Genomic DNA, 12273 nt, shown 5'->3' with positions numbered 1-12273 from the left:
TAACGGTCAGATTCTGTTGCGTTTTTGCCATTTTATTTCATGATCGTGTGGAGCTTCTTTACTCAATACTCGCGGATTAAACTCGACAAATCCACAGTAGCCGCAAACGCATTTCCTATAACATGGCGGCATATGTTTCGCGCACAGGATTTTGGGTACTGTAGTTAAAGGTTTTAAAAATATATTAAAGCAAACTATTGCTATGAAACAAACCCCTTGGATTATTCGATTATCTTAATATTTGGTTTTATTAGTATCCCGTTTATTCTTGCAAATTCTCACAGTGCAGAAGATTAAAAGTATGGGTGAGACAATTCGTATAACGATTGAGGATTGTCACCCAGTGGTCAAATACATACAATGTTAATGGTTAAAAAATATATTAAAAAATTACCATATATATATATACATTTATATATGTGTGTGTGTGTGTGTATGTATATATAAATATATATATTTATATATACGTACAAGAAATGTCTGTCATACTGCCTTCTTGGTCGGAACAGCACCCAAGTTATTCACCTACTGTTGCACCTGTGTATATGGTTGAGTGACAAGAAAGGATTTGATTTATATATATATATATAATGTATATACTGTATATATTATTTGGGAAATCATGCATTGGGTGACCTTGTCAGTATAAAACAGGGTAGTACTACTATTTCACAAAGTCGGAACATTTATAAATGTTATTTCAAATGTACTTAAAATAAAATGAAATGAATCGAGAATCATTATTGTCACTATGCAAAGTTCAGCAATACTAGAGCATTGAAAAATAAATGACCCATTAAGGAACTGTAATGAATAGGCTATAGGTCTAGTCTAAAATGATGGTAGTGCGTGTGTTAACAGTGTAAACTGTTAAAAAGCATCCCAACTCTCACATTCTATAATATTCAAACAATGTACGACATGACTAAATATCTGTCCTGCTCAACACTTTCTTAAAGACAAAGATTCATCACCAGAGGGCGACCTTTACTGCACATAAAGTGAGCATCTGCGCATTTAAGCATTGTGAGTCAAAGCTTCACTGTTGTTTGCATATGGAGTGTTAGCTTCAAACGAAATAAATGTGAACAAATGTCAAATATTTTGAGTTATCATGCTTAGGCTGAACTGGAGATTTTGTTCTGCAAACACTATAGGTCACGTAGAAAGTATTTAAAAGTAGTCTACTTTAATTTGTTTTTAAAGTTGCATTATTCTATAAAACGGAGAGAATTTCATTTTTGACATTTAATTACAATCATTAATAAAAATTACAAACAACATTATTGCACATTCAATTATAAGATGTCATAATTCAAAAGCAATAATGTTTTTTACCAAAATTTTAAATAAGTATTATTGTTCCAAGTAAAATATAATATACATTACTTTAAAGAGAAATAAGAGGATATATGGCTGTTGCGCATAAAATCTACATGCATGGTAATTTTTCAATGTCGAATGTTGTTAAAACTAGGCTACACACACTCAGTGGTTTTGGTTTTTCCCACTCGACACACAAGTCCAAGTCTAGTGTGGACCTACATATATTCTTTGGTTTATTGGGTAACAGTGGAACAGTGAAGCCAGACTCTGAAAGGTCGAAGGCATAATGACGCTCAATGGTCATTTCATGCGCGCGGATGCTTTCTTCACTCTCAAAATATCGATACCGTGATGTTCACGACACATGGAGCCGAACTGGTTGTGGGATCCAGACACACCGACATCGCATTTCTCAACGGAACAACAGAGTTTTTACCAACTGAGATCACCACAGCGGTGCAGGAAAGTAATGAGTCCTGTGGAGAGCAGAAGAGCCTGGACTTGGAATTGACTAAGACCATCATCATTGGGTTCATGCTTAGCACCATAACCGCGATCACGGTGATGGGTAACACACTGGTTGTCATCGCGGTTTGTGTCGTGAAAAAATTAAGACAACCGTCAAACTATCTACTAGTGTCTCTTGCCATAGCGGACTTGTCCGTGGCGGTGGCAGTCATGCCTTTTGTCATAGTGACTGATTTGACAGGAGGCGTCTGGTTGTTTGGGGAGGTTTTCTGCAACATCTTTATTGGGATGGATGTCATGTGCTGTACGGCCTCAATAATGACACTGTGCGTGATCAGTGTGGATAGGTAAGTTCATAAGTTGTGTAAAGATTTTTTTTAAGGGCTTGTAGGATCATAGATCTGTCTGAGTTTGCAATGCATGCACGTGCATACAGAAGAACACCAACCAACACATCGGTGACACTTTAAAACAACTTTTTTAATGACCTTATCAAGCATAATTACGTTTTAAGAGTCTTAATAGTTCATTTTATAGTGCGCTGGAATATTCAAGCAATTTCAGAGCAATAAACGACAATATTTAACGTCATTTATTGCGAAAACTTGGTAACACTCTACAATAAGGTTGGATTCGTTTACATGCATCTCGAATTTACAATGAACAACAGAGTTTGTCAGCTTTTATTAATCCTTGTTAAATTTAGTTAAGATCAATACAATTACTAATTTTAGTTTATGGTGCATTGAGTAATGTTAACATTCCACGTGTTTAATTTTAAAAATGTATTAAAATATGCTAAAATTGAAATGATATTATTAAATAAAAATGATTATCATGTTAGCTAATGCATTCAGTATTAGTGATACTGAAAACTTGTGAAAAGTGAAAATCTTATCCAAGCTTTTGGAGTAATATTTAGGATGTAGCCTATACTTCTTAGTTAACCATGGGCTTTATCTAATAATGTTATACCAACATTTATTGTAAAATATGATTTTTATTTGGAGCAGAAGTCGTCTTTATAACAGTATACAAGTCCACAGAGGTTTATACAAATGTTCTTCAGACACAATGTCAAATGTGACAACTAGCCCCCACTCCATTCAAAAATGAGCTGACATCCAACATTTATTGTTTGTTATCATAAAATAAAAAAAATCCTTAAACACATGCATTACTCTAAATCAAATAGGCTAACAGAGATTTAAATATCATTTGAAACCTGCCTAGACTTTCAAGCTGTATCTTGGTGTGTGTGCAATTTGATAGCTCTCAATTGATATGCATGGAGCTCCATGCAGGAGGTGAGTTTTGCATGCTGCATTAGCCTGCTTAGCTGTAGTAATTCAATGAAATAGTCAGTCCCTTTCTAGAATAACAGTGATGAACAATGGTCTGATCAAAACCTGTAAGCATTTAATTTCAGACACATTATGTCAATTGTGGTGTGTCCTGCATAATTAATGGTGCATTGACTTAATAAGGGAATATTGGATATCTTTTTTGTCCATAAATTAGTACACAATTAATGAATATTGCAGAGAGGCTGTACATCTCATGAAATTAGAGCTGTTGCATTATCTTTTTGTAAGCTATATTGCATTTAGCCATTATAATATATTAGAAGTAACCATGAAAAATTGGTAAATAATGAGTGCAGTTTTAGTTATATTCATTCAGTTTAAAATTATATCATAGTTTTCAAATAAATAAATAACTGTATAAGTTACAAATGTGTTATAAGAAACGACTGTAGGCTACCACATGACGGTATTGTTTATTGTAAAGTAACAGAGAGCGATTGTAAAAAGGTCAGAAATAGGTTACAGTATTGCTGTACAACGTGGTGTATTGTATAAGTACATTCAGTTGCACATTTCAATTTTAAAGTACAGTAAATCTGTGTTTAATTGTTGTACATTCTCAGCCTAATGTTTACGTTTTCATGGGGTTCCTGGTGGTGGTGAGAATTAAAAATTCTTAAGAGTAGGCCGTCTGTACACTGTTTTGTTGAGTAAGATTTTAATGCTGCTAATCAGGCCCAGACCTCAATTCACAGCCATGAGTATGAGACTGCTTAACCAACCTTCAAAGTTACAGTGAGTTTTGCAAGTACTGAGCTAAATAATTCAAGGATCATAGATGGCTGTAGAAATATTTCTCTTTTGAAGAGATTTTCAGCTTTGTGCAAATTTTTCTCTCAAGCTTGAGGTCTTTATTACAGACGGTAAATCTACACGTACCCAAAGACAACCCCATTCACTTGTTGGAGAGATGTTGATTTCAGTCAATATGCATGACAAAAAACAGACTATTTTTATTGAAAATTAACAATAAAAGATTTAGCTTCCATTCATTTATTTTCTGAATATAAACATGAAGCTCCATTAGTGGCAAGATGGGACAAGAGTAATCTAGGAGAATTTTTAACATTTAGCCTCCACAAATATCATTGACATACTTATTTTGGAGAAAGATGTATAATTTCCTGCATTTCAAGTACTTTCAGCGTAGTGTCTGAATTACAACTTCTGTATTGTTCTGCTCCAGTGAACACGGTGTACATCATGGAGCTATGTTTTGGCTTGCAGCAAGGCATTGTTGAATTCACAAATGCATCTCCATTGTGATTGAACCAGGCAATGTGGGCCCCTTTACACATCCATAACAACGAATTCATTCCCCCATAGAAACAATTCATTACAATACAGGCATTCTGCACTTTCCCTGTCTGCCAAGATAACCGTGTGTTTTGGTGCCATTTTCACACACACGTCATGTGGCCTTTTATCCCAGATACATTTCTTTCAATACAAAAATAGTGTAATCGCCTAGAAAAAAATTAAATGTTTACAACACGAATCAAATATTTCAATATTTCTAATTTCTTGCTATAATGTTATGGGACATGTACATGTAGTGTGATCCATAATAACGAAATTATATAATATTCTCTGAAATATATTTTACTAGACATACTCTTCGTGTATAAAACAGGGACAATTAAGATGCTTGAAATACTATTTCATCATTTCAAATTAAAAAACCTCTTGATGAAGTCATTTGGATTTCACAAAAGGGGCTTGAAATCCAGATGATGTTGAATTAAAAGACACAGTTCTCTAATCAGACCTCTGCAGATCATTTGTTTTATCTTTTTGTGTATCTACCGGAGCTCTTTCAAATGAATAAGTCTTGATATTATCCATCAGTTCAAGAGGCTTTCATTACACATCATTGAACACTGAGGTGCAAATTGACTAAGATGCATGTAATTGACAAATTACAGGCACATAATGATCCTGTTATATTCAGACCTTCAACTTCACTTTGATCCACATTTTCCCTTTCGTCTGACCGCCGCTCCACTGAAACCTTCTGTCTGTGGCAGCTTCAGTCGAATCATGGTTGAACATTACATAATGTAGCTGTTGCTGCTCTGAATATTGATGTAACACAATGACAATTACATTTCTTCCCTCAACTGTACTTCAAGATCAAAATATTGTGCCGCTCGGACTGAATTGTGTAGCCTACATCAAGCAATCAGATAATATTGATGTTAGCTTATGTAGTACTGTCTCTAGGAGTAGATCCAAGTTCTTAAAAGTTCTCCGATGTGAAATATAAGTTGATATTTCTTTTGCAGTGTACGTTCCCTGATTAATTCCCGACTCATTGAAAGTAGCAGGTTTGTCTGTATATCAAGATACATTTGATTGAACTGCCGATGTCGGCTATCTTGAGAAGTGCATTACAATCTACCATATTCTCTTTTCATCCCTGTTATATTTCCAATTCAGTTTTTATTTGCAGTCTTTTGAGTGGCTTCTTGTATTTGTATTTTGGATTGGGAGCGCAGAGAGCAAAGTGGAGTATAGAACGTACTCCTCGTCAGTCAAAAGATGCCAACACTGCTGATCATTTTGCTTTCAAACATCTAAATATCATTAGTAATAGGGAAAACATCGGTATAACTAATAGATACATTAAACATAGTTACTTTTACATACTTTTGCTTTGTAACTTTTAAAATTAAATGCCAGTGTTTAATTTCCAGCAGAAAAAAGTAATTAGGTAAGAAAGCCCATTATGGATTAATATGAAATGGTTTCATGGTCGGTTGATTTATTTGCCGTTTCTGTGTCTGTGTACGAAAGGTTTTAAATAACTTAAATGACCAGTCCAATATGCGTCTCTAAGCCGTTCTTGATCACGAGGAATCTCATGCGTGAAATGAGTTTAAAAGCTTGTCGGGGGAATACACACTTACTATTTCAGTAGGTGAAGAAAAAAATATTTTGCTACCTCCTAAATATGGATCCATAACAGATTCAGGCCTGCTGAAAGATCCATTGAAATGAAAAAGATTTGGATGAAAATTAAAACAAATCTGTTGGAGTGTATAAAAGTCACCATGAAACGAAAGTTGCAATTAACTTGATAAATCGTTTAAAATAATCAACAGTAAAACACTTTCCTGTTTGATTTCATGGTTGGTTAAAAATGAAATGATTGGAGAGTTTGAGGCTCAGTGATCGGGTCAGGTTTGAACTCGCATGAGCATCAAGACTCAATGAGTTGGAGCATGTGAACGAACCATGTTGCATTTGAATCTTTACACTTTCAATGCATTTATTCTGTGTCTTTTGTGCGCAAAGTCAATATTTCACTACAGAGCAGAGAGAGCCTCAGAAAGAAAGAATTCGAATGCATTTTTCCTTTAAGTGTTATTTTTAAAGCTTTTGAAAGCATCAGAAGTTTGTGCCAAAGTGAACACGGATACTTTCTGAGAAAGCCGTCACAATGAACATATGAATAAACATTTAACATGTACAGAGAAACTTTTAAGCATGCATCCATATGAACTATGGATTAACACTTTCAGGTGAAAAATATCTGCTCTTAGCTTTGCGAGTTCCCTTATCCGAGAATCAAGCAGCACTGTCACGGTTCTGCCTATCTTGTCTGGCTAATTCTTGGTCTTGAGGCAGAACCAAAACAGAATTCCCTGTTTCATGTGGGGAGAGACATTTTGGACCTTTTGGCCTTCCATACTCTCCCCTAGTCTCGTCTGTGTTTCCCGCCCTTTCCGTGTCATTAGCTTCCCCTTAGTGTTTCATCTGTTTCACCTGGTCCCCATTAATTATCCTGTGTTTTGTCTCCCTATAAAGAGTCCTCATGTTTCTTTGTCTCGTTGCTCGTGCATTACTTCTTGCTGTTTCATGTTTGATACCTGTTTGCTGTTTGCTTGATGTTCTTGTTCTTGTTCGTGTACCGGTGTACTTGTTCTGGTTCCTGTTCCCCCAGTTGTAGTAAGTGTCAGTTTAGTGTTTGTACCAGTGTTTGTTTGTAGTCTTAGTTCAGTCAGTGTCCTCGTTTATTGTTAAAGTTTATATTTATAGCCCTGTCTTGTTTTTACCCCATCGTGGGTCTTTGTTTTGTCTTGTTGTTTATTTAATAAATATCTGTTACATCAATACCGTCTGTGTCTGCCTGCACTTGGGTTCTCAAGCCATGTCTCATACCGAGAACCATGACGAGCACAAAACAAATGATCCGTGTTGAGAGGTTTGTAGAGAAGCCTATTTGCAACCCCAAACCATAATTTATCCCTAAAATTATTAAACGAATGTTTTGGACAGTAGTGTTTTATTTTAAATATGTTCAATAATTTTATCTAACTTAATATAAAAATAATTAAACATGACAAACAGTTGTTTTGTTCTCTTTAATATAAACTAATGCAGTAAACATGACAAATAAGGTGAAAATGTAATTTACCACTTTACAAAACTCCTTAAGCCACACAGGTCAGCGACTGTACAGTCAGAGTACATTTCATATATTACGTCAGTGTCCGAAATCTTTCACTCATTTTCATTCACTTCTTACTTATATAGTGGACTATTTAGCATTTGCTATAAAGCGAATAGTGAATGACTGAACTAGTGAGAGACAGGATGCTTATAAAACGTATTAATTGAGTTTGACAGGGTTTTTGTAACCAACCACCCCAAAATGAGAAAAAACAAACAAAAAACCTTTGGGATTACATTTGGACTCCTGACTGAGTGAGACTTAGCTTAGTTTTATGCCGCTGTCAAACTAGACTTCACGTTCCATTGACTTCCATTCATACGCATGCGAATGCGTTAGACCGGAAATGCAAGGTCGTGCGAAAAATTGTTGCATTACGCTACGTTCCAAAGGTCAAGTTTAGAGAACTCGGACTCGACCTTTGAATTCATGTCACATGACAATGTGTGACCAATAGAACATCGATACGCAACAATGTTACCTTTTTAATTGGAGGAAATGCTAATAATAATTTCACAATTTTGTTCAAACAGCTTTAAAATAACAAAAATGTTCATTGTGAAAGCCTTGCACCTCTTGCAAACATGTCTGGTTGTCATGACAGAGAATCATCTGTAAACGCAAAATCCTTTCCACTCTGGTTGCTGATGAACTTCAGGTCAGCTGGAATTTCTTGGGTCTAATGCTTTTGAGATATGTTGAGTCCTGTCTTAGATATTATGGGCAGATCTTTGGGTTCAGCTCAGTTGCTTTGAGGAATGCGGTTCTTACCTGAATCGTCAAACATGTCATATGAAGTTATCTTATTAACGGTACCTCATCTATCCTCTGTTTCCATAGATACCTTGGAATCACTCGACCCTTGACTTACCCTGCGAGACAGAACGGACAGCTGATGGCCAAGATGATAGTGGGCGTCTGGTTAATGTCTGCATCCATCACTCTACCGCCGTTCTGTGGCTGGGCTCAGAACATCAACACGGCGGGAGTGTGTCTGATCAGTCAGGACGTGGGCTACACCCTCTACTCCACCGCTGTGGCCTTCTACATCCCAATGGTGGTCATGCTTTTCATGTATTACAAGATTTTCAAAGCTGCCCGCAAAAGCGGGGCCAAACACAACTTCACCGCCCTTCCCCCAATCCAGCTGCCGTGTCCCGAGCCCACGTTGGACACTGTCGAGGGACTCTGCATGCAAGGACTGAAGAACGCCTCAGGAACTGAGGAGTTCTCCACCCTGTCCTGCCTGCTGAATCGCGAACGCCGGAGCGCCTCCATTTTCAGACGCGAGCAGAAAGCCGCCACCACTCTCGGGGTGATCATGGGCGTCTTTTCGTTCTGCTGGTTGCCGTTTTTCCTCTTTACAACGGCACGACCGTTTATCTGTGGGCTACTCTGCGACTGCGCCCCCATCTGGCTGGAGCGGGTACTGCTGTGGTTGGGCTACACCAACTCGCTCATGAACCCTTTCATTTACGCCTTCTTCAACCGAGACCTGCGTTCAACTTATAAAGACCTGCTTCGCTGCCGTTATCGGAACATCAACCGTCGTCTCTCGGCTATGGGAGTGCATGAGGCTCTCAAACTCTAAATTACTCACAGGAACACTTTAATAAAGCAACAACACTTGGGGTCTTATCCATAAAGGCCCTTTCTCATGGCTCATGCCGGTGTTCATTACATCTAACTGTATGAAGCAAAACGTCAGATGTGATGTTGATTACATAGTGATCAATTGTGGAAATCAAGATTCTTAAAATATCGAAACTAACCATTTGATGCAATGATAATCATTTCCTGGACAGTTTGCATGATGCTTGTAACTTCATGCTATCCATAACTCTGCAAAACGCCTATTCCGTAAAATCCAATAACCAGTTTGGTGTCATGGTGAGTTGCTTGTTAAGGCAGTGTGAATTAGACGCATAAGGCGGTCATGCTAGACGTTACATTCCATTGACTTCCATTCATGTAAATGCAGCAAGTGAGAAATGTAATCTCGGGCAAAATTTGTGTGTGCCTAAATTCAAGTTTGGTGAACTATAAGCTGTGAATTTGTATCACTTGAAGACGCGTCGCCAATACAGTGATACCAACGTGACCTTTTTTTCGAAAATCCATGATGGAGAAAACACTGATAATAGCGTTACCATGCAGTGAAGTATACACAGGGGTCCGTGGAGAAATATCGCATGCTAAAAGTTACATAAAATATTGCCATTGTTAGGTCGGTGGGCTTTTTGTTTAAAAGGAAAGGTAAATAAAATGTGTTGCCATAGTGTGCCAGTCCATAAATCCAATATTGTAACGTTCTGTGAAACTTTGTGAAACAAGTTCTCATCTTTATATTTTAAGACTTGTTCTTATGTACGTTTTCACAATTACTGTGGACACTTCAAATTTTCTTGCTACCTAGCAACCTTATAAAACAGGCCTTCTGTGATGCTTAGTGCAAGGCTTTTCATGTCGAGGTCAAAGCAGTGCGTAACGTTCGCCTGGCGCGGCAATTGAAATCAATTGAACAAAAGATGACAATGGCTTTATTTCTTTGATAAGTAACACAAGGTAATGGCCTTTCATTAGCCATTTGTTTTGTTACTCTAAGAATACATCGGTCACGAGTTCAAACAAAATAACCCTGAACAAACAAATAGACAAAAAACAAGATGCATGAGTATCATTGCTGATGTTTACCTGTGTTTTTAGTGATTGCTACATTGAAACATAACACTCTGTTTTGCCAGTGGATTACGTTTCAGTGTTTACTCAGCGAATTAGTATGACAGTATATTGCTTTGTTAATTTATTTCAAAATGTCATGCCAAAGTACAGCATTGATATGATGTGCATAAGTGCCGTAGAAGTGAATATGGGAATAGGGTGCTAAGATCAGCCGAAAACACATCAAAACAATTGATAAACACAATTATTTGCAATTTACACTTTAATGAAGCAACATACTAATCTCCTGCTGACTGAAAACACCGTTTGATGCCAGTTTGACGCAGTGATGGCACACAAACAGCACTAGATTATTTATGCGGGTTAATCGGTTACACTTTGAGGTTTTGCTTTACTTAAATATGAATGTGATACACATCCTTGTGTAAATAGATTTCCTGATGATGGGGTTAGCATCACCACTCAACAGTTTATTCCCGATACCTATTACATAATTAATGGTCGCTATCCAAGAAAACGCTCAGTGTAGTCAAAATCTTTACTTAGTGTGTAGAGTGAGTGTAAAAGTATCACACAAACGTGCGCTTTCATTTTGTAAAGGCTACAGAGCTACGCGCTGACTTTGCATGGGGTGTAAAACAACCTTTTATTGTCTGTTGTCTGTGTTTAAGTGGGTTTTGTGTAATCTAAATAATGTGAAACGAAAAAAGAACTGTACAGCAGTTGTGTGACATTGTGATTCGATGTGTTAAATGCTGAACAAAATATCAGCTCATGAATTAAAACTCATTGGCGACACATTGGCCCTCATCATGCGAACATGGAGAGCTTGTATTAATATTCTACGTGCTGTTCATTCCGTGTTTGTTTTGGGAAATGTTAATATGAGTTCTGGTGAACATGCCTAAACGTATCAATACCAATGTTTTCTTAATAAATATTACCCTCATGAATATTGCATATGTTTTTCATTTACATACTCTTTAAAGCCCATGTGTCTGCAGCACTTGTTTACCATTTGGTGAAAGTCTTGAATATTATTAGTACAAATATGTTTACTTCACCTTATTGGTGAAGTCAGCTTATTTAGACTGATCTGGGTCTTTTGGGTGGAAATGAGGGAAACGGAAGATAAATAGACATAAGATGATGATTAATCAGAGTGTGTGCTCTTAATTAACACCCAGATGCATTTTACATGCAAAGTGACTTCCTGTCAGATGTTGTTTTCCTCATTTGATTAATTAATGAGTTATGGAAAAAATGAAGTTTCTCATGACAACTGCTTGGTGCCATGAAACTGACAGGAACAGAACCCAAGTGCAGACAGCTCTTCCACAAAAGACATTTATTTAACATGGACGTAACAAAGTCCCTCGAGGGGGAAAACGAGAACAAAAACTTTAACATAACAAAACTTGACTTATAATAACTTAGAGCCCGGCGGCAACAAGACAGGGATGAAGACAAATGAATCAGCACAGGACAGCAAACACAAGGGCATAAAATAGGAGAGGAACAAAAGAGGCACAACATGGTGAAGGGCGTAAACTGATAACAGGATAATGAATAAGGAAATAAGGGGGCGGGGCTAAGACAAAAGACATTGGGCTGTCATGATCCTGTCAGCCTGAACTAGAAAAACAACTACAAAGATGACAGGATCATGACAGCTTGGATTTTACATCTTGACAACCATTTTACGTCATTATTTCTGAAATGTGTTAAAGAAAGCTAAAACGTGTCTGAGCATGCTGGCTGGTTTAAACTGGTTTTGACAACATTTGTTGCTGGTTAGGCTGGACTTAAACACTAGCTTGGCCATGCTGGGAGGACCATCTTAAAACCAGCTGACCAGCCAACTTTTCTAACAGACTAGCAATGAAATGGGCATCTCATAGACTGAGAGGATGAATGTGATAAATAAAATATTTAAAAATGTGAAAAAAATGATTTTTTAAAGGGATAGTTCAC

General features: G+C 37.0%; 1 protein-coding gene across 1 annotated transcript; it reads left to right on the top strand.

The window, feature by feature from the left end:
- The first annotated feature begins 1541 nt into the window (after nucleotides 1–1541).
- LOC130412146 (5-hydroxytryptamine receptor 7) lies at nucleotides 1542–11252 on the top strand. The gene is made up of 2 exons (XM_056737295.1): nucleotides 1542–2141; nucleotides 8458–11252. The coding sequence occupies exons 1-2, from the start codon at nucleotides 1678–1680 to the stop codon at nucleotides 9206–9208; spliced, it is 1215 nt and encodes a 404-aa protein (XP_056593273.1). The 5' UTR covers nucleotides 1542–1677; the 3' UTR covers nucleotides 9209–11252.
- The last annotated feature ends 1021 nt before the right edge of the window (nucleotides 11253–12273 follow it).

The sequence above is a fragment of the Triplophysa dalaica genome, chromosome 22, assembly GCF_015846415.1.
Source record: "Triplophysa dalaica isolate WHDGS20190420 chromosome 22, ASM1584641v1, whole genome shotgun sequence".
NCBI classification, from domain to species: Eukaryota; Metazoa; Chordata; class Actinopteri; order Cypriniformes; family Nemacheilidae; genus Triplophysa; species Triplophysa dalaica.
This window is presented reverse-complemented; position numbering and strand designations above follow the sequence as displayed.